The 21,555-nt window shown below is 50.7% G+C and overlaps 1 protein-coding gene across 1 annotated transcript in view; it reads right to left on the bottom strand.

Moving 5' to 3' along the window:
- The window catches only part of SCARA5 (scavenger receptor class A member 5), a 117,329-nt gene that overhangs the window by 15,647 nt on the left and 80,127 nt on the right, over positions 1-21,555 (bottom strand). The window contains exon 7 of the mRNA XM_059926835.1: positions 19,923-19,979. Within this exon, the coding sequence (XP_059782818.1) occupies positions 19,923-19,979 (57 nt within the window). The remainder of the gene's footprint in view (positions 1-19,922; positions 19,980-21,555) is intronic.

Here is a 21,555-nt window from a genome sequence, read left to right as displayed (position 1 = left end):
AGCCCCTGCTCGCCGCAACTAGAAAAAGCCCGCGCACAGCAACAAAGACCCAACGCAGCCAAAAATAAATAGATTAATTATTAATTTTTAAAAGTCCTTATCTTAAAAAAAAAATAAAGAAAGAAAATAGCAAACCCAATCAAGTTCTGCTCCCAATAAGTACTGCACCCTTGGACTATGCTTTTGTCTTTCTTTTCTTGACCGGCTGGGCTAGGGGATTCCCTCTTCTAATGACTGTGACTTAGCAACGAACTTTTTTTTTTTAAAATAAATTTATTTATTTTTTACTTATTTATTTTTGGCTGCCTTGGGTCTTCGTTGCGGCATGCGGGTTTTCTCTAGTTGCGGCGAGCGGGGGTTACTCTTCGTTGCGGTGCGCAGGCTTCTCATTGCGGCGGCTTCTCTTGTTGCGGCGCATGGGCTCTAGGTGCCCAGGCTTCAGTAGTTGTGGCTCGTGGGCTCTAGAGCGCAGGCTCAGGAGTTGTGGCACATGGGCTTAGTTGCTCCGCAGCATGTGGGATTTTCCCAGACCAGGGCTCGAACCCGTGTCCCCTGCATTGGCAGGTGGATTCTTAACCACTGCGCCACCAGGGAAGTCTTGGCAAAGACCTTTATAGGCTCCTGGAGGAGGTGGCAGAATTGATAAACCCCACATCTGTGCCACATGGGAAAGGACAGGAATTAGAACTAGCTGCGTGTCTATTTTGAGTTGCCCAGGCTAGGAAAACCCCAGAATATTCTGCACAGGGGGACCAAAGAAGTCCCCAGGAGACCACACCATTCCCAAGATGCTGCAAGAGTACAGTGTGATGGCATGGAAAGGCTCCTGGAAAAGTTTAATGCCACTTCCTATGCATCCTTCATCCCTGACTATTCTCCCCACGTGGGTTTACAAGCTCCAGCCAGGTTATCAGAAAAGGCTGAGGATGAGAAAGAGAGTGCAGGAATCCTGGAGACAGAAAACACAGAGAGAAGCAGGATGCAGAGGCCAGGTCTGAGACAGGGACGTTCCCCCGGGAGCAGTCATGACAAGCTAACCTGGAGCCAGCAGCAGCAAAGGAGGCCTGGCCCCGGGTCAGGGGTTGGCCCTGGTGGGTTGGCCGAGGCTGAGATGTCAGCCTTGATTTCTCCCAGACCCGCCTCACCTCTGGCACCACCCTGTCACGGTGGCAGTGGGCCACGCCAGGCCAGGAGGCCTCCAACAGCAGCCTCCATGTGGGGTCATCAGTAGAGGGAGAAGGGGCGGGAGGATGCTGTGTGGCCCAGAGCAGGCCAAGCAGAGTTCAGGGTCAAAATAACAGGAAGAAGCTGGGTGGAGTGTGGGCTAACAGGGCTGATGTTCAGAGATTCCCCCTTAATCTCTCCACTCTGGCCAGCCTGAACTCACTCTGTTCACCTCTCTGTTTTGCCAAAAAAGTGATCATCTATTAGGGGCTTGGTCCTGTTCTAGGAGCTATGGATACATCCATGAACAAAGTCTCTGCCCTCGTGGACTAATATCGTAGTGGGAAAGACTAGCGATAAAGCTAGGAAACAAATAAAAATATAACTATGGCCACATAGTGATGCGCAGATGGGAACAGAAGCACAGGAAGGGAATGGACCATGGCGGGGGGCACCATCTTGGACGGGGAGACAAGGAAGGGAATGGATCATGGCGGGGTCACCATCTTGGACGGGGAGACAAGGAAGGGAATGGATCGTGGCGGGGGGCACCATCCTGGACGCAGAGACAAGGAAGACCTTGAGTGGAGACCTGAATGAGCAGAGGGAGAACATGGACCTCCCCCCACCCCCCAACTCAGAAAGACCCATGTCTGTACTCTGGCCTAAGATTTTCATGTCCTTTAAATCTCAGCTTGAATGTCACATCTCTCAGAAAGCCTTCTGTGGTTCCCCCATACCTGGCCACGGCCCCTTCTGTGGACATACTTATCACTCCATGTAATAATTGCCTGTTTACTCTTCTGGGACACTGTAAGCATTCTGCAGACAGGTCATGTGGCCTGACACAGTGCCTGGTACATCAAGATGCCCAAGCTGGGCTAAATGAAGGCATGCACGAATGAATGCACTCAGATAGTGCATACCCCAGTGGGCAAGTTCTGTCTAGTGGACACAGCTCCCCAGAGCCAATGGCTTCGGTGGGAGCCTGAGGAGAGTCAGCTTCAGGGCTACCAGTGTTTCCAACACCCTCTTTACTCCATCACTCAGTCCCCTCACTGATGGCTTCTTTCAGTGGGACGGTCCTGGATGCTGGACCCAGAATTCAAGCTATTGGTACAATGGCCATACATTCCAAATGAGAAAATAAGGATGTGGTCTGACATGTGATTATAGCGAGTGCTGAAGGAAATCTGGAGAGCGTCGCTTGGATGCTGAAATATTAGAATTCCCAGGAGGCACCAATGTATATGGAAGTGGCAAAAGAATATTTGGAAACAGGTCAACTTCCAAAAATTGGAAACATATGGTAACCATAATTATGGGACTCACAGCGTCAATGTCAAGGATGTTCCTGGTCTATGCCCCATGCTCCCCACACATCAAGCAAGGTCACAGCCCCCATCAGTCCCGTGGCTATGTGTGTCCCCCGTGCCCCGCACACCCAGAGCCCAGGGTTGGCTCATCAAGCACTGGGGCCTGTTCCTTGTCACTTGTTCCCAGGTCCCCCCGATCCAGGGCTTCTCCCTGGATGGAGGCTGAGGACAGTTCCCTGCCCACGGGGTCAGAAGATGCTGCATGCCCCAAAAGAATCAATGAGGCACATCTTGGTCTAGCTCCATCTTACAGAACGTGGCACGAAGCTGCAATTTTTTAATCCTTTCCTCCCCCTAACAAAAGCCCATCCCTGTGGATACCTCCCTTAGGAAATCCGTGGCTGAGATTTGACCTGATTATGACGCAAACTGCCCCATTTCAGGGAATCAGACAGTTTAAGGGGCTGTCCTAGGAACAGAATCTCTAGCCTGCTTTGCCCTGGAAAGCTACAAGGGGGCCTGGAGGCAACCTTTCCCAGGCTGAGCCATAATGCCACCTTCTGGAATGCACTTGCGGAATCACCCAGTGATGGCAACACTGACCCCCTCTCCAGCTGAGAAGAATGTCATGACTTGCTAAGAGGTTTGGGTTTCTGTGGGCAGAGGGTGTAAACTTTGCTTTTTCCCAGCAGTTTCTGCCCTAGAGCAAAGCTTTCCCACCAAGCAACCAACCACCTATGGGAAACGCTCTTACCCCACAGCTGTGTCAGCCCGACATAATCAGATGTGGTGTCTGGGAGGCTGCCTCAGCCTGGCACGTGCCCCCCACCCCCTTACACTTCTTGTAAGTCCAGGGAGCTTATTCCTTAGACACCCACCCGGAGTGCTCCCCAAGGAGTATGTGCGGCTATTTGGGGTCAAGGAGATGCCTCTCTTTGCACATGACAGTAGAGGAAGATGGAAGGCAGGGGTTTTGATTGTACAAAGCCCAGGCACTCCCAGGCCAGTAGTCAGACGGGATGGCCCAGGTTGGGGGCAGAGGACCGTAGGCTGTCACAACTGCAAGTGACTTCCCCTAATAGCTGCCCTTGACCGACAGGCCTCTTTACTTCCTTCTTAACCTCCCACCTCGGTGAGCCCTGGGAAATCCTTCCCGAGCAAAATGTGGATCCACAGCTCCACACAACCCAGTCCCCCAAGCGAAGCTCATGTGGATATCTGAGTTCGATTCATAAAGGGAACCCCCTGAGTGAAGAGAATATCAAACTCTTTCTCTTGCTCTGGGGTCCCTACTCTGCAGACTGGAATCTACCTGGACATGTGCCTACGGTTTGCAAGTGGAGAAGACAGTAGCGACCACTAGGCTGGCCCACACCCTGCTCTCTGCAGCAAGAGCCCTGCCCGCGTTCCATCTCTGGTCTGGGAGACCCAAGCTGAAGGGAAACACCAAACGCTGTTCCTCACCGAACACCTGGAGGATGAGTGGAGGGTTTCCTGACTTGATAGCTTGTCCCAAGTCGTAGCCCACTAAGTCCTGGGCACGAGTTTTTCCTCATACTTCCCATAGCAGGGACACCCCGATGTTCTTTTTTCCCTGCTGCCCCAGATTTGGGGTCAGAGGTTCTCCCTTTTTATACAGAGAAGAGTCCCTTCCACCAAAGCCTCGACCAGCAGCATCACAGTAACTAACAGAGGAGGAAGCTGATGTGTGGAACTCAGGGCAGGAGACTGGTCCTTTCCAGCTGGGAAGCCTCCTTGCTCTCCCCCAGCTCAAAGGGTTCAGTCATTTCACCAACAAGCTTCCCAGAGCATCAGTGGTTCTAATCCCTGCTTGGAGCTTCCTGCCTAGCTGCAGGGCCAGACCCCAGAAGCCACCCCCTCATTCCCTGACCTGCTCTGCTGACCCTGCCCATTATCCAGGCCACTCCTGGGACCGATCATGAGGCCCTCATCCACCCTCCTGCAGCAAGATCGCAGGTCTGCTCCAGTCCTGACCCAGCCCCTCAGTAAAGAGGGTGGGGCTGAGGCACAGAAGAGGTCAGATGGTGGAGAAGAACAAGACATTGTGTCTGGATGAAGGAGCTTTGCATTTTCTGGAGATATCTCTAGCGACAACTTCCTCACGCTCAGTTGTAGGCTACAGATGTCGCCACTATTTGGTGCGTGGAGCTACTTTTAGGTAATCGTCACACAGTCTTTAGGCTTTTCTTTTTCCTTTTTTGCTGCACCGCGTGGCATGCGGGATCTTAGTGGTTCCCTGACCAGGGATTGAACCCACTGCAGTGGAAGCGCAGAGTCTTAGTCACTGGACGGCCAGGGAAGTCCCTGGGCTTTTCTAACCATCACAAATGATGGAGAAGCCTAGAATTTCCCAGCTGGCAAAGACTTGGAGATCATCATAATCCAAACTCTTCATGTGATACACGAGGGAACAGAGGCCCAGAGAGGTGCTGTGTTTGCCTAAGGTCATCCCACAGTCAGTAGTAGAAGAGCTGGGACTGAACTTGAGACTTCACATTGGAACCAGCTCTCCATCTATATCTTCCTTTCTCTCCAAGTCCTTCATTCTTTTTTTTTTTTTGGCCACATTGCATGGCTTGTGGGATCTTAGTTCCCTGACCAGGAATTGAACCTGGGCCACAGCAGTGAAAGCACCAAGTCCAAACCACTGGACCACCAGGGAATTCCCTGAGTCCTTCATTCTTCATGGGATCTCTGGGCTGGGTCCACTAAGTCGGCTTCACGACTTTGATGCAAGATGTCTTTGGACGGAGGAGTCCCCTTAAAAACAAGTGACTTTAACCCTTGAATAGTAATGCTTCTACCCTAAATGCACAGAAACAATTTGGCTTCTCCTAAGTCTTCTGGGAGTTCCAAGATGGCAGGAATACCCTCGTGAAGCACAGCTACTGCTGAGTTTGTGTATGAAAATGAAGATGTTGCTGTTTCCAGTTGGGGAAAGGATAAACCTGTCTTAGCTTTCGAGAGAAGTGATAATATTCATTGACATCCAATGTGATTCTACTTCCATTGACATCCAATGTGATTCTACTTCCATTGACATCCAATGTGATTCTAATTCCTGTGCACAGATGTGGGGGACTGAAGATGCATTATCTTTATTAATTATCTATACAATGTATGTATTTCTTTTTTCAGTTACTCATTTACTTATCCATCCAGATGCACTTATGGAATCCCCACAATATTCCAGAATTGTACTAGGTGCTAAGGATGCAAGGACAAATAAGTATTGTCTACCCTTGAGGCACTCAAATGAACTAACAGCCTAAAATGGATAAAACCACAGAATGCCAGAGCTGGTAGAGACCTCAGGGACTTCCCAGTCCAAACCCCTCATCTAGAGATTAGGAAGCTGATGTCCAGAGCTGGGATGCCAGATCCCCTTCTTTCTAGACCACTGCTCCTCCCAGCATTGGCATTTTCAGTACCCTCAATACTTAACATCATGCTTGGCCGGCTGAAAAAGCTAAGTCAATGTTTGATGGCTAGGTGGGATGAAGGGCAGATGGGTGGATGGATACATGACTTTGTCAGGGGGTCCGATCAGAATCCCCAGCTGCGTACCGCATGGTTCCTGTATCTCTCTGGTTCTAGTCTTAACCTTTGGTGCCCGGCTGTTCAGAATGGGTGCAGTGTCTCCGCACTGAGCCCACCACACCAGAATGAAGACCGTGACGGGGGGCCCTGACCCCGGGTTGTATCTATTTGTGCTGATTTTCTGTAGCTCATTCTAGACTCCCTATTACTGGTTGATTTCTAAACATGGATTGACCCAGCCATGGGGACACAGAGGGTTGGAACGTGCTTCTTCTCTGGACACAAAAATGCTACAAGGCAATTCCAAACTGCCCCTGCTAAGTGCCACCAGAGGGGATCTGGGGTGGGCAGTGTGGGGTAGGGAGGAGGGCGGTGAGCCAGGAGGAGGCGACTGGCAGGGGCCAGGCAGGGCACGCTGCCAGCGTTCTTCTTAAGCCTTAGAGGCACTAGGACACTCTCTCTTCCTCCTTTCTTCACCTGTCACACTCACTTCCCAGGGTGCTTGAGGGGATCAGTGACAAAGACCCTCTCCTTGACCAAACCCACAGTTTCTAACAGCTCCAAGCTGCATCCCTAGGATGACCCTAGCCTCCCCCCCCCCCCCTTAAAGTGCCTGCCTGAGAACACTCAAGGCTGCTAAAAGAATTTACTGTTTGTTCCAGCCGCCATCTGAAGACAGCGCGCTGTCTCCCAGCCTCTGTGGGAGGGGAGGGGCTTAACTTGAATCAGACCCAGTTAGAAACCCAGATGGGTTTCACGGGGACCAGCCCCCTCCTGCTTTTAGTAATTTTTCACGTCCCTGACTCTACTGAGTCCCCACTCACCCCTCACCCCCTCACTCTCCCATTAAAATGCCCAGTCACCTCTGTACAAATCACAGTTGAATTCAATTCCCCTTGACCGCATTGCCCCACTACATATAGTATATTACTGATTAAGATCTGTCCTGACCACTTTAGCACCCAGCTTTGCTTATCTTTGACAGCAGGTGTGATAAGACTGGCATTAGATAAGCTAGTCAACATGTATGCCATGCTCACAGCCCGTGGGCACTTCCTTTCCCATGTGTAAGGCCATGAGTCATGGATGGGTCTGGCTCAGGAGTTCGGTCCAAACCACTAGAATGATGTAGCGGGATCACCCAGATTCTCTCAGGAGTCTGAGTGGGGGGAATATGCAGAGAGCTGAGAAGCAGCAGAAGCAAAAAGAGGCAGGGACAGTGGAATTAACAAGCCATGTTGGACATGAGACACTAGAGTGAAGACATGAACCCCAGTCCTGAAGCCCCCAGAACTGCCTGGGATTCTGAAAGAACTTCCCCTTCCAGGCTCTACAAGGCCCACTTGTATTATGAACCCCAGTCTTCCAAAGTCTTCCCAGGTGTCCTTACCATATGACCCCATTACTTGAAGTGACCCAGTGAGTCTCTGGTCCTCGCTACCAAAAATGCCCAAAGAGAGCACCTGTGAAGCCCACGCACCCATCTGAAAGCTGCTTAGCTACCTGCCTCTTCTGCGCTGGTGGATTGGGGAATTCGGATGGAGGAAGACATGGTGGTGGTGATCCCTGGGGGAGGCACCAGGGGAGAGCGGAATGAGGCTGGCTCTGGACTCAGGAACAGGGTCTAAATTCTGCCTCCACTATAGGACCAGATAGGACCTCTCTACACCTACCCTCTTCTTAAAATGGGTAAAATGGTGATGGTTGGGAGCAATCGCACATGTCAAAGACTTGGCACACCACGGGCACCCATTACTGTGAGCTCCACCCCTGGTCAGCCAGCACTTCGCCCGGAAACATGTGGGTTAGCTCTGAGACGTCTTCATGAGTTGCTGAGGATGGCTTGGATACCAGTAGCCCCATCAGGGGTGTATCCTTGAAAGGCTCGTTGCAAAGCAAGCCTGCTGCCTGGGGAGCGGGAGCAAGGGGGGGCTCATCCCTCCAATTGGATTAATCTCCTCCTAACTTCCTCTGCTCTCCCCAGGGCTCAGTTCCTGGCTTCCTAGCATATTAGGGGAGGGGGACAGGGGCGTCCGCAGAAGACTGGCTCCTGCTGTCAGCAAGTTTCTGCTCACTAATGCAAGCTGGATGTGATTCGTTAAGCAAGGCCATTCCGGAATGGTCCAGGAATGTGAAGCCAGGGCTGAGGCCACTCTGGGGCTCCCAGCACGTATCTAATATGTGGGGATTCTTTTCTAAAAAACAAATATCTTTGCTCTCTTTGCCTTGTAAATGTAGATGTAGGAAAAGCAAGGTCTTAGACAAAGCAGGCTGGGTCTGCTCCAGATTCCCCTGCTTTGGCGTTGAATGCCTAAGCCCCAGAGCTGGAAGGGACTCTGGATGTTGGCCTTGAACCCCCCCTCCCACTTCAAATACAGGATTCCTCTCCACTCTGTACCAGGCCTGACAGCTGCTCATTCTGCCTCTGGGGATGGAAGGGAACTTGACAGTATCTCTTGGGAATCCATTCCAGGATTTTAAAACCAACATCTGGTTTCACTCACAGGGCGCTGGCATCTCTGGAGGGCTCCAGTGTTTTTTTCATCCAATTACTCCCTACCTTATTTTACTCTATTTGCTTTGGGTTTCAGGGTTATAATTGGGGGGGCGAGATGCAGAATATCTTCCTCTTTCTCCAGCATCTGGTGGGAGCACAGCCGAGGGAGTGGCTGCATTATTCAGCCCCTCAGTGGGTCCGGGAGGACAGCTTAATGACCAGTAGCTACCATCTCGGAACTGGTTTCCAGGGCTGGGGCAGCCTTAGAACTACCCACTGCCTGTGGGGCTTGTCTGCACCTGGCTCAGAGCCGCCCCAAACCCAGCACAACAAAGGCAGGTCCTGGGTGCTGCCCGGGAGAGATTTCAAGTCAAGGGCGGACGGTGAAGGGAACCCATGTACACTCAGTCCCCACGACATGTCAGGCCCCGTGCAGTGCTCACGCACGCCTTTGCTCACTTACTGTTCACAACAGCTCCATGAGTTAGTCATCATGACCCTCGCTTAACAGAGGAGAAATGGGCCCACAGAAGTCAAATAACTTGCCTAAGGTCACACAGCTGCTCCGAGGTGGAGCCAGGGAGAGCAAAGGCCTTTCATTTTCAAACCACAGAGCCAACTGTCAGGCTGAACACTTCAGACAAATATTTAATAACAGCCCACCCCATATGTAACGTACCTTTCATCTATCTCCCAGCAGCCCCCTGGGGCTGTAGGAATTCGTGTCTTTAGGAGTAAGGGAAAGAGCCTGGGACTTAAAGCAGTGGTTCTTGGCCCTGGGCTTCATGTACGAATCACCGGGGTGCTTCAAAATCTACCAGCGGGGAATCGGGGGAGGGACATTTTTGAACAGTTGGCAGGTAGTGGAAATGCCCAGCCAGGGCTAGAAGCACTGTTGGAGAGGATGGATCTGGGATCAAGCCTGGGCTACACGACTTCACAGTAGTCAGGTCACCTCCTCCAGGAGGGCCTCCCTGACCTGTGGCCCCCATATGCGCTTCCCACAGATACGAAATAGTCCAGCACCGCTCCCTCGGCCAGCCCGCATGCCCCACCATTGGAAGCTCCCAGGAAGTGACAGGCATTCAGCATCCTTGTGGTTCCCAGTCGCAGCCCCACTTGCAGACAGAGACCTAGCACATTGCCATCAACAAATGGTACTAAATGAGTGAGTGGTTGAGGGGCTCTAGGAACAGAACTGATCCCTAAATACCCCAGAACCTGCTTGGTTGTGCATCAGAAGGGCCCAAAAGCCCAGGGAAATTTGCTTCTCAAGAGAAGAGAGAAGGAGAAACCCAGCATAATACTGAAACCTCATAGCTCCTTTAGGTGTATTTATCCTGCCTTCCAGGCCCTGCCAAAGCAAAACAAGTTGAAAGAAAGGAGGTTGTGGGGAATAGAAATAAACACATGGGGCTGGGAAAATAGGCTCTGATTCTCTGCAGCTGCAGAGTAGAGACCCGGTGATAATCTAGACCAGCTGCCCTTTAAGGAAGTTGAACTTTTCTTCTCCTGTGAAGAAAGAACTCCCCATGCCCCCAGCCAGCCTGCAGCACAAGAGCTCTGTGCCTGCCTAGACGGGGCACTGCTCTTTCCCCTGACGTCCACAGGAAATGTGGTCTGAATGGGAAGGACAGGAGTCATCCCACAAGCCTAAAGAATTTCTGGTCAGGCTGGAAAAGCGATGCTGGAGGGCATCGCTTTTAAAACGTGGTCTGGCCTGTGGGTGCACTTTATAAAATGCTATTTTTTTCCTAATGGCAATCTGCTCTAAATATGGTGATGTATGCCTCTTCAAAGAACTTTTGTTAGACGGTCTTATTTGATCTTCGCAGTCCTCCTCTGGGGTGGTGGGCGTGATACCCATTTTACAGATGAGAAAGCTGAGACTCAGAGAAGGTAAGTGACTTTCTCAAGGTCACAGGATAAAGTGGCCACACCTGGGTCTCCAGCCCCACAGGCCACTGTACTGTGTCTTTCATTGGGGGGTCACATGGGGGTACTTGGGACTTTACTGGACAGAAGGAATAGCAGAAATATCTCCCAATTATCACTGTACTTCTTATGCTGGATTTTTTTTCTTAACTGTTGACTCTTCCATTGGTCTCCCCAACTCTATTGCATATTCCTTGGAAACCAGGAGTTTGTCTTGGCTGATTTTGTTCCTCTAATGCCCTAACCACGGTTGCCTGGCTCCTAGCAGGTGTTCAATGAAAATGTGTCTGATCAAATAATAAACGAAGCACTTTCCCTGCCCAGTCCTGAAGCAGAGGCTCACCCCATCACAGTGGGAGGAGGTTGCTAATGCCCAGAAGCTCTGCTTGGAGCTGGATTTGTAGGAATTTACTGGGCGGCCTGGGTGGAGAGGTGAGTCCTTTGCCTTGCTTTTGCTCCTGGTCCTCTCAAAGGGCAGTGAGGGGTCATAGAGGGTCAACAGGCCTTTAGGACTAGAAAGAAATGCTGTAGAGCCGGGAGAAAGGCCATGATCCTGAACCCTCATTTTGTCACGGGTATAGCTGAGAGGAAGTGCTGATGTTTACACAGCATCCCTCTGAAGCCTTCACGGACCATTGCCTTACCTCCAGGGCTCATGACCAAGACTGGTGGCCTTTCCTAAGAAGGCTCTTTCACACCCTCTGGCTTCGTTCACCGTGTCCCCGCCCTGCCCTGTTTCCTCTCTCTTGGTTCTGCTCTCTTCCAAGTTCAAGGTCTGAGACCCCTGGCTGGGATGCTTCCCCATCTGTATATTCTAAACCCTTGAAGACATAGCTGCTTGTATACTGGGTCCCCCACTTTCTAGCTCTCTGACCTTGGGCAAGTAATTTAACCTCTCAGAGTAGTTTCCTCATCTGTTTAAATGGGATAATGACACATACCTTCAAGAGTTCTGAAATACAAGGAGCTCGGGGACTGGGGTGGTCAGTTCTCAGTAAATAGTACTGAGCTCAGTATTAATTCCCAAGGATGGTGCTGGCCACTGCAGCAAAGGACTCACCCAGCCTTTGAGTCGGTGAAGCATCAGCGTGACCTCCCCCAACCATAGCATCCACAAGACCTCCCGGGATGTCCACAGGCTTTGCCTACCTCTTTGTTCCATCAGAATTCCACAATGGCACTCTTTAGAAGAGCGGCTGAAATCCAGCGCTAGGAGAAGTAAGTCCATCTAGACCACTGTTTCCAAGTACACCCCACGGGGGTTTTCCACAGGCAAAGGACTCGAGAGGAAGTGGAGCCATGAAGTTAATGCAGTGGCAGCTAACTCTGATCCAGTTACGTCAAGAAGACTCGGCAGCGGGGACCTCCCGGATTTCATCTAGTGCCTGCAGCACGTTTACCACCCAACCTAAAATGAGTGAGTGCGGGGTCACGGGGATTAGGCACAATTCCTGAGTTGGTTGAGTTGCTTTCTCAGTAAACAGTTCAATCATTCCTGGTTTTAACGTACGTCTCAAAACTTTCCTCGTACAAAACCCACATCAAAGGCCAAAACTTCAATTCTTCAGTGGTTCCAAGGCATTGTTTTTGTAGAAAATGCCTCTCTCGCCCTCGATCTGAGGTTTGTATTCCTACAAGTTTTCTTTAGGGCAGATTCCAGAAACCGCCGCCTGTTGGCCAGGGAGTCGAGGGTGCTGTGGTCCTGCGGGCCCCCGGGAGGATGGGCTGAGCAGTGTCAGCTGAGTGTGGGTCATGCGAGACGCGCAGACGGTGCTGACACACTCCCTGGTTCACTCATCATAAAAAGAACAGGTGCTTAGGGGACGGACTGGTTACCTCCACCGACAAGAGTAACACCCACCAGCCTAACAGTTAAAAGCAGCAAACCTCTCCAAGTGCCACTCCAGCACTTGGCCACTCACTTTTGACATAAACGTCAAACACTGGCTTGTTCATTTTTCTCCCCCTGGCCCTCAGCGGGCTCCTGCGTCCGTTCACTCAGCATCTATGTATCTAGAGTACAAACACTAGCGGGCCTGTTAAGGACCTCCTAGCATCCTCTGCTGCTCGGTGAGAGCGTGGATTCTCCAAGGGGGCCGCGTTGCCCCAGGGCCCAAGCTGCAGCTCTTCTCTCTCCGTTTTACAAGCCGGGAGTGTCTGTGGATCTTAGACAGCACACCTCCCCTACCGCACTCTCCCACTTCGCCCCCTGGCTTCTTAAAGGAGCCAGCCCTTGTGTTTTTCCAGGCCTTCCTGGATCTATTTGAAGCCATCAAACCAAGGTCAGCTTGGGTTCAGCGGAACTGAGCTGCTTTCTGGGCAGAGCGATTTGAAGCTCTCCTGGAAGGGGTCACTAGGAAGCTTTCAGGAAAAGTCACTGGATTGGTTTTTGGAAGGCTTAAGGAAGGCTCTTGGCAAAGCGGGGCCCGATCCCATCCTCTGCACAGAACGGGGGTTGAAAAGAGGAAATTGTGGCCGGAGAGGCTCAGCGAGTGGCCTCAGGGCCACACGGCCGGGTCAGGAAGGGACTCGGATCTCAGGACGGCTGCTCCACAGCCCGCCGTCCCTGCTTCTTCTCAGGAAACGGGGGTTTCTGAAAAGCAGATCTTTCTCAAAGCAGAGCAGCTCGGCCGAGCGCAGGCGCAGAGGCAGCGGGGAAGCCCGGACCTGAACGCGGACCTTCCCGTCGGGGGAAGGGCCAGCCTGCCAGGTGCCAGCTTCGGCTGAGGGGCTGAGGGCCATCAGGGATGCCTGGGGCTCCACTGTCACGGCCTGGGTCCTGGCTCTAGTCTGGTTCTCCGCTTGGCCGGTCACCTCCCACTGTTGCCACGTCACACCCTGCTTAGAGCCCGCCCGGGTCGCCCAGAGACCAAGCCTGCGTTCCTGCGCACAGATCCCTGAATAGCCCTCTGGCCTTAGTGTTTGTTCCTTGCCCCTCAAACCTCTGCTGTACCAAACGCTCTGGGTTTATCAGACAGCGCTCTGCCGTTCCATGCGCAGTTCCCTTTACCTGGAGTTTCTTCACCTTCTCCAGGCACCGGCTGGACACCAACTTGCCCTTCAAGACTTGGGTCAAAGACACCTCATTGAGTGACTCCCTTTGTATATTCACCTCCTAAAACCCTCAGCATGCTGTCCTAGGATTGTCACCTGCCAGCCTGTGAGCTCCTCAAGGTGAGGCCAGGCCTTCCTCATCTGGGCTGCCCAGCCTTCAGCCAGAGCCTCACCTCCAGCGAAGCCGCCGTGAATGTTCGCTAAATAAGTGAATAACCGACGCTCTCTTGCCTAAACGTTTCCTTCCTGCCACACATGTACCTTTCCTCTAGGACAAAAGTGAGGGCGGCCCCCTCGCCTTCTCTTGCCTTGGCCCCCTTCCAAAGCCAGCTCCGTGCTGTGCCGGCCCGGTTTCTGACCCGCGGGCTTCAGGCCCTGCCTGCCCCTGCTCAGTTTTCATCTGGTTCCCAGGGCTCCTCATTTTCAGCATCCTTGGGCTCATTTCTCTCTCTGGGGCGTCCCCCACTCTGCTCCAGCCAGAGACAGTGTTTGCTGTGGGACAATTTTTCTCAGTGAGTCTTGTGTGTCTGTGTATTTTCAGTCACCAGACATAAGCGTAGGGGGAGAAACATTTAAAAACCACTTTTCCATCTCCACCCACCCTGTGATGTTTGCATCTGTCAGAGATTCACTATGTGAGGATAAAAGAAGGGACAAAGGAAGGCACAATTGCATAGTCACGAAGAATGCGAAACGCCCACGACGGGGGAGGCTTCACTGGCAGAGGCAGAGACCCCCATCCCCGGTGTGAAAACTTTAGTCTGGCCTATCCCAGAGCCACCAAGGCAGGGGAGGCAGTTAAGGCTTGGCAAAAGAAAGAGCGAACTCTGAGACGGGGAAAAGTCTTTCAAAAGTAACTGAGCATCTAAAAAATACAGCAAACTAGTGAATATAACAAACAAGAAGCAGTCTCAATGATAGAGAGAACAAACCAGTGGTTGCCAGTGGGGAGAGGGAAGGGGGGGCGGTAATACAGGGATAGAGGATGAAAAGGTATTAGGTATAAAATGGGCTACAGGGGGCATCCCTGGTGGCGCAGTGGTTGAGAATCCGCCTGCCAATGCAGGGAACACGGGTTCGAGCCCTGGTCCGGGAAGATCCCACACGCCGTGGAGCAACTAAGCCCGTGCACCACAACTACTGAGCCTGCGCTCTAGAGCCCGCAAGCCACCGCTACTGAGCCCGCGTGCCACAACTACTGAAGCCCACGCGCCTAGAGCCCGTGCTCCGCAACTAGAGAAGCCACCGCGATGAGAGGCCCGCGCACCTCAACAAAGAGTAGTCCCCGCTCGCCGCAACTAGAGAAAGCCCACGTGCAGCAATGAAGACCCAACGCAGCCAAAAATAAATAAATAAATTTATAAAAAAAAAAAAAAGGGCTACAGGGATGTATTGTACAGCACGGGGAACAGAGCCAATATTTTGTGATAACTGTAAATGGGGGATAACCTTTAAACATTGTGAATTGCTTTGTTGTACACCTATAACTTATATGATGTTTTACATCAACTATACTGCAATTAGAAAATCAATTTTAAAAAAGGGAGCATTGCTAAGGAAGAAATGAGCGCTTTCATATTAAACCCACTAAGGATGGTAGCCCATGAGGACCCCATGCTGACCCCCATGTCAAAGGCCAGAGAGAAAACAAGAATAAAAGATAATCGAAGATGGTAGCAGAACTGGTAGTAGGTTCCAGGGAGGACAGACCCGCCTTGTGTCCTGGCTCTGCCCCTGATGAACGCCGGTGGCTCTGGGCGAGTTCCTTATCCTCTACCCTCAGCCTCCTCATCCCTCCAACAGGGACATCATTATGCCTCCTGAATAGGAAGGACTGGAGAATTACGTGAAATGTCAGGCACAGAGACTTTACTCCCCAGAGTACCAGGTGCAAGTTGGTGAGCAGTCTTGCGTGAGGGGTTAGTTTTTCTTGGAAGTGTGGTTTACTTTTCAACCATGTTGTTGCTGGGGCATTAAAGTTGTATAAGGAATAAGATGTACACGCAGTTGAGTTCATAAAGAAATATGATTATACATAAAAGGTCCAGTAGCTCCGTCTCTCAGGCCTGAAAGAATGCTATCTTCTGGTGCTCAAACAGGTCCCCTGGGGCACCCAGTGCCGCCAATTCTAGGGACAGGGATGGGCGGAAGGGAATTCACGGACTCCAAAGGACTGTCTTTGCATCCCTTATTCTCAAACAGAGATAGAAGGAATTTCGTGGCGGTCCAGTGGTTAGGACTCCACGCTTCCACCGCAGGGGGCACGAGTTGGATCCCTCGTGTCGGGGAACTAAGATCCTGCGTGCCACGCAGCGCGCCCCCCCTCCCCCAAAGTGAGTACCTGTTACAACAGAGATAGAGACATCTCAGTAGCAATGGGGGAAAAAAAAAAAAAAACTGTCTAGAAACCACCATCCTGATCATTTATTTTGAGCTTATACTGCATGCTGGGGCGCCTGCCCACTGGCTCCCCTCCCCGCCAAACACACACAAACCTACTTCCCTAAATACTGAAAACACACACAAGGTGTTAAGCATTTTTCAAGTTTTCTGAGATGCAACTGATAGCTATCAACAAGCACTGGCTTGGAACTTACCCCTGGGTCATTCTGCATACTTTTTTCCATGTGAAACCAAATTGAGGAAACGTATTTACACAATCTGAATTTATATCCTGCTTGAAATTCATGCTGTGGGGCTTAAACAAGACTGGATCCTTTACCTACCCCTTAGCTGCAAAAATACTATTTATTTTTCTTGCAAATGGACCATATATGAGGGTAAAACAAATGTCTTTCTGTCTTGAGATGTGTATATGTAACTTTTTTTTTTTTTCCTGGCGAAACTCTCAAAAGCCAAACATCTAACAGAATGACTAATATCACCCTTGCCTGAAACAAACAACAGCAAAAAACCTTTACCTCGTATATAGCACAGGGAACTCAATACTCTGTAATGGCCTATATGGGAAAAGAATCTAAAAAAGAGGGGATATATGTATATGTGTAACTGATTCACTTTGCTGTACCCCTGAAACTAACACAACATTGTAAATCAACTATGCTCCAATAAAAATTAAAAACAAACAAACACCTTTACTTCTCATCAAGCAGCAATCAAGAGCTCTGTATTCTAGCCCCAATTTGGCCATGACCTAGCTGGGGGACTGTGGGAATTCTCTCCAGCTCTCTGTTCAGAGGACCGGTTGGGTGGGCTCAGGGGTGGGAGAGGAGTTGGTCTGAAACACCATCCAAACCCTATGACTCTAAAACCCTATGACTCCAGGCCAAAACATGGGTAAACAATTACAAGATCTTGTTCTGAAAAATATTTTAATATTTACTTAAAACAGGGGTCCTGAGAAGTCTTTTCTGTAATGCCCTCTTCAAAGGAAAACCCCTAATTTCCAATTCTGACCTGAGGTGGGGGTCTTTGTTGTTTTTCTCATCAATCCCTTTAATGTAGTAACATCCCCACCTGCTGGAGCTTTAGGATTTTGCTGCTAAAGGTGGGAGGTGTTTGGTAAAGGTTCCAGGCCTTAGGTGCAAGCTGGGTTCCCAGAGGGTTCCTCCTCCACCATATCCTTTCTTGAAGGAGGGTGGAGTCCTGTGCTGAGAACTCCTTCTTCCCACCCACTGGATCTCACGGTGGGGCTGCCCTGGGCCCAGGGAATGACTAAGAACCCCCCAGAAGCGGGCACTCAGCCTGGGTCAGAATTTCCACACTTTTCTGAAAGATGATCCCTGGCTCCCTCCCCAGAACCTCAGTCCCAGGGATCCAGTGAAGGCCTCTGGGACGAGAGTTCCTCAGAAACCTAAGCAGCAGTCTGACTACAGTGGGTTTGGCGTGCGCAGAGGCAGGCCAGGGGGCAGAGGCCATGGCAAGGCCCAGGTCTCAGCCCTGAACTGCTTCAGCGGCCCCCCTTCAGCCTCAGGCCCTTCCATCCATACCTCCAAGTGGAGGCATCTCTAGGGGGTTTAAGGAGCCCAACCCTCCTCTTCAAGACCAGGGGCCTGAGCTCTCATTCCAGAATCAGAGAAGGCCGAGGCCTGGGTTTTCCCTCCAGCCTCTGCCTTGGGTGTCTCCTCTCCCCATTCCAGGCCTCTGAGAATGGGACATGGATGGATGGCCGTCCAGCCTGGTGGTTCTGCGATCCCCATATGTGTCCCTTGTGCCTCCCACGCTGTGTGCGGCCGCCTGTCGATGGGGCTGTCCCTGTCCCCACTTTCCAGCTCCATCACCAATGGAGACATCTTGGGGTCTTGTCAGGGGGCTGCTACGTGAGCTCTGGCTCCAGGCAGGGCACAGAAACTTCAGGGCAGTCCCCGAGGAGGGGCCATCCAGAGCTGACACGGGCCTCTTGCGGTGCAGTCAATAGGCTCTGGAGTCAAGTGGATTAGCTGTCCTTCCCCAGGCTCCCCACCCGTGCCTGGGGGAGCGCCCCCAGGTGGCTCAGCTCCCACCCCCCATCCCCCCCCCGCCCCCACCACGCACACACACACACTGCCCCTAGCCTCAGAGCCCAATCCCAGTGCAAAGCCCACCCAGCTGGGCCCACAGAGGCAAGGTAAACAGTGACGCGAGCATCCCGGGGGTGAATGGCACCTGACAACCATCACCTCTCCCAGGTTCGGCTAGCTCAGACCACCCCATCCTCTCGAGTCAGCTGGAGAACAGCTGTCAAAGAGTCCTGACAAGCACCCCTGGGTATGTGGGCAGCGTTTCTGATTCCCCTCTCAGAGGTTATCTTTCCGCAGTCCCTCCCTTCCTGCCACCCCATCAGGAGTTATTTATTTCACACAGCTAAATGGCACGGTCCTTCTCAGCTGCAGTGGCAGCATTCCGTCAGAAGCCAGTCAACAAAGAGCAGCAGAAGGCAGCATTCAAGAGACAAAGTACTGGTGCCCAGCCTTAGATAACTGTGAGTCAGATCTATCACAGACACCCTAATCAGATCTAGACTCCCTTTCTTTGCCTTCGAAATTTTCTTTTGGCTCCTGCAGGGTCCAGCAGATCTCATCTAGCCGGGACGCTCCCAGTTAAGCCCTTGGCTATCCTTGGAAGGGACTCTACATAATGCTAGAAAAGACGGCGAAGCACATCGATTGCTTTGTGGATTACAGCATCTAAGGTACGGTGGGCATGTGGAGTCCGGGTAGACACAGGCATACCTCCTCCTCAGGTACACCCATCACTTTAGAGCGACAGAGAGCTGTCATGTACACTTTTCCTGTTTGATCCTTAATCACTGCCCTGGGAAAGGAAAGGGTAGAGGAAGTAGGAGGCAAGTTAAAGTTTCAGGGACCTTGGAGAAGGGCACTATTCAATAGCAAGGTCTCCGGGTCCTGCATGGCTGGGATGGAAATGTCATTTTAAGGACCCACTGAAACCGAAGATTAGCCTTCAAGAAACCCTCAATCTGGGTCCAAAGTGTGCATCTACAGTGGTATCTGTCCCTTTCCCCAGGCCCAGGCTTCTTAGGCAGCCCCACTTAGGCAGATGCCCTAGAAGTGGGTAAACTGCTTGAGCCTTCACCCAGATGGCAGCATTTCAGAGCCCAACAGATACTATATGGTGGTATTTTTTTGCATCTTGGCTAGGAGACTCTATTCATTGAAACTTGGCTGGGAGGCTCGCTCTTTTCTGGCACTCCCTCCAAGGTTCTACATGTAGCTCTTTGTAGGGGAAACAAACCCTGGAAAAGAGTGTCATAACTAGATAAGCTGGCTTCCCTTGTAAACATTTTAGGAAGGACCCTCTTTGGAAAGACACCCATTCCTGGCCTCGGTGGTCTTCCAAATAATGAAACTTCCAGCATCACTGCTCAGTTAGTGGCAGAGGAGGAAAACAAACAGGATTCTGCTTCACCTCTACACCTTTCCCCATGAGGTCTTGCTGAATTTTAACAAGGTCAGTAACTGAATTTTAGCAAGCATCTCCAATGATGTAAGTCTGTCTAAACTGGTGTATTACATAGGATAATAATATTAAACACTTACTGAGTCCTAACCACCTGTTACATGGGTTAACTCATTTAATTCTCTACAATGACTCTATGACATAAGAATGCTTCTTCTCCCCATTCTATAGATGAGAAAACTGAGGCACACATTACATACATAGTGAGGCGGCCGGAAGGGAGCCCATGCAGTCTGCCTCCAGTCCCTCCCACACAACCACTGGGTTTATACCATGTCTGGAAACGTGGCCTGTGCCCCTGGGGTATAATTCTCTCTTGCTGGATCAGCTGAGCCCTGGAGTGGATAGGGAGCTCCTTTGACACGGGAGCCCCAGCCTATGGCTCCAGCCTCCAGCCACTGAAACTTGGGTTGCTTGGGCAACAGCTACACCTGTGCTGACACAGAATCCAGTGACCCCCAACAGAATTTCCTTACTGGCATCCCCTGTTCTGTCTCCTTTCTCTCCTTTCTCTCCTTTTGGGCCTCGGTCACCTGCAACAGAGGAGGAAAAAGGGCATTAGAAATGGAAATAAATCCTAATTGTAAATAAAGTCTTACCTGCAGGTAACATTAACCCAAGACCAGAGAAATCCTCAGGGAGGAGCCCGCAGCCCTGGAGGGCATGCATGGCTGAAAGGGTAAGAGCTTGGGCCAATTATGTTGCCTATTCTGGTCCCCCTTGGAAGCAGGGTGGTGGGCACCAAGCTGAGACGTTTCATTCCCTCCTAACTAAAGCACAGAGGAACAGTGCAGCACAGACTAAAGGAGTACATGGTATCCCACAGGAAAAAGACAAAGCAAAGATATTCCTATTAAACAGCCGAAGTTTCAGAAGTCCAAATCCAAGGTTGTTCTAATAAGCACGGAAAGAGAAAAGGACGGAGGGAGGGTCTTCAGTTACAAAGGGAGAGACATAGGTTCTACGTCAGGCAGATTTATCAGTGGAGGAGGCTATAAAACACGAGGGAGAGTTTCCAGGGAATTGTGGAATTTCCTTCCCAGGATATGGTTAAAACAACACAGCTTTTTTCTCAGCTAACATCTCACTCTACAAAGAAGTAGAAGGGTCCTGACACCACTCAAGGGGACATTAAAATGACCAGGGAATTCCATCCAATTGCCTCCAGAAAGATATCTGCAAATCAAAAGCTTATGGCATATTCTCTCATGAAAAAAAGCAAGCCAGCAAGTTCCAGGGGAGGATGCCTCATGTGTTCCGAGTCTTGAAAAAAACAAAAGCAACCATATATGTAAATACGAATGTGCTTGGAAAAGGGTCTGGCAGGATGTACTCCAAAGTGTTTACAGTAGTTATTCTGAAGAATAAGTGCGTAAGAGACCTAGCGGGAAGGCACTCACTTTTTACTTTATACATTTCTGTATTGTTAAATTGTTTTCAATAAGCATGTGCTGCTTTTGTAATGTGTTTTAAAATCGATTTTTTTAAATGTGGATCATAAAAGGAAGGAAAACCTCAGTCTGTCTAATCACCAACCAGAAAGTAGAATAAAAGTTCCCAGGGATCCTAGATTAAGAGGTCATCCTAGATGTGGAGTGGGAATGATTAATAGTACTTTTCTTTTTCTTAGTTTTCATTTTAACAAGTGAGAGAGCCTGGGGCAAGAGTGTCAGAGTTCCTCTTCTTCTTCTGCAATGGTGCTAAGAGGTCTGGACACTCTTGAAATGAACGTGGAAAGATGGGACTGACTATAAAGTGGGATTCCCTGAAAATGAACAAGATGACTATTAATGGGAAGGAAAAAAAGTCAGAAGAAACACTATTGGCAATGGAAATCTGAGGATTGATTAAAGTTTTAAATATTTGGGGAACAAAAAGAATATGAGGGAACTGTGAGGAACCTGGCAGTATTGGGGGAAGGGGGCCATCCTGGGTCTGTGTTTCTCCTGCAAGCCCGCTCTCCTGGCCTGGCTTCCTCTGGTTACATCACCTAGCTGCAACCAATAGTAACACTCCCTTGCGTTTCTACAGCGCTTTGGAGTTGACCGTGTTTTCACTCATATACATTCCACGTAATCCTCGTGACAGCCCTGTGAAATACGGTATCAC

Source organism: Balaenoptera ricei, chromosome 6, assembly GCF_028023285.1.
Source record: "Balaenoptera ricei isolate mBalRic1 chromosome 6, mBalRic1.hap2, whole genome shotgun sequence".
In the NCBI taxonomy this organism is placed as follows: Eukaryota; Metazoa; Chordata; class Mammalia; order Artiodactyla; family Balaenopteridae; genus Balaenoptera; species Balaenoptera ricei.
The sequence above is the reverse complement of the archived record's forward strand: the minus strand, read 5'-3'. Positions and strand labels throughout refer to the sequence as shown.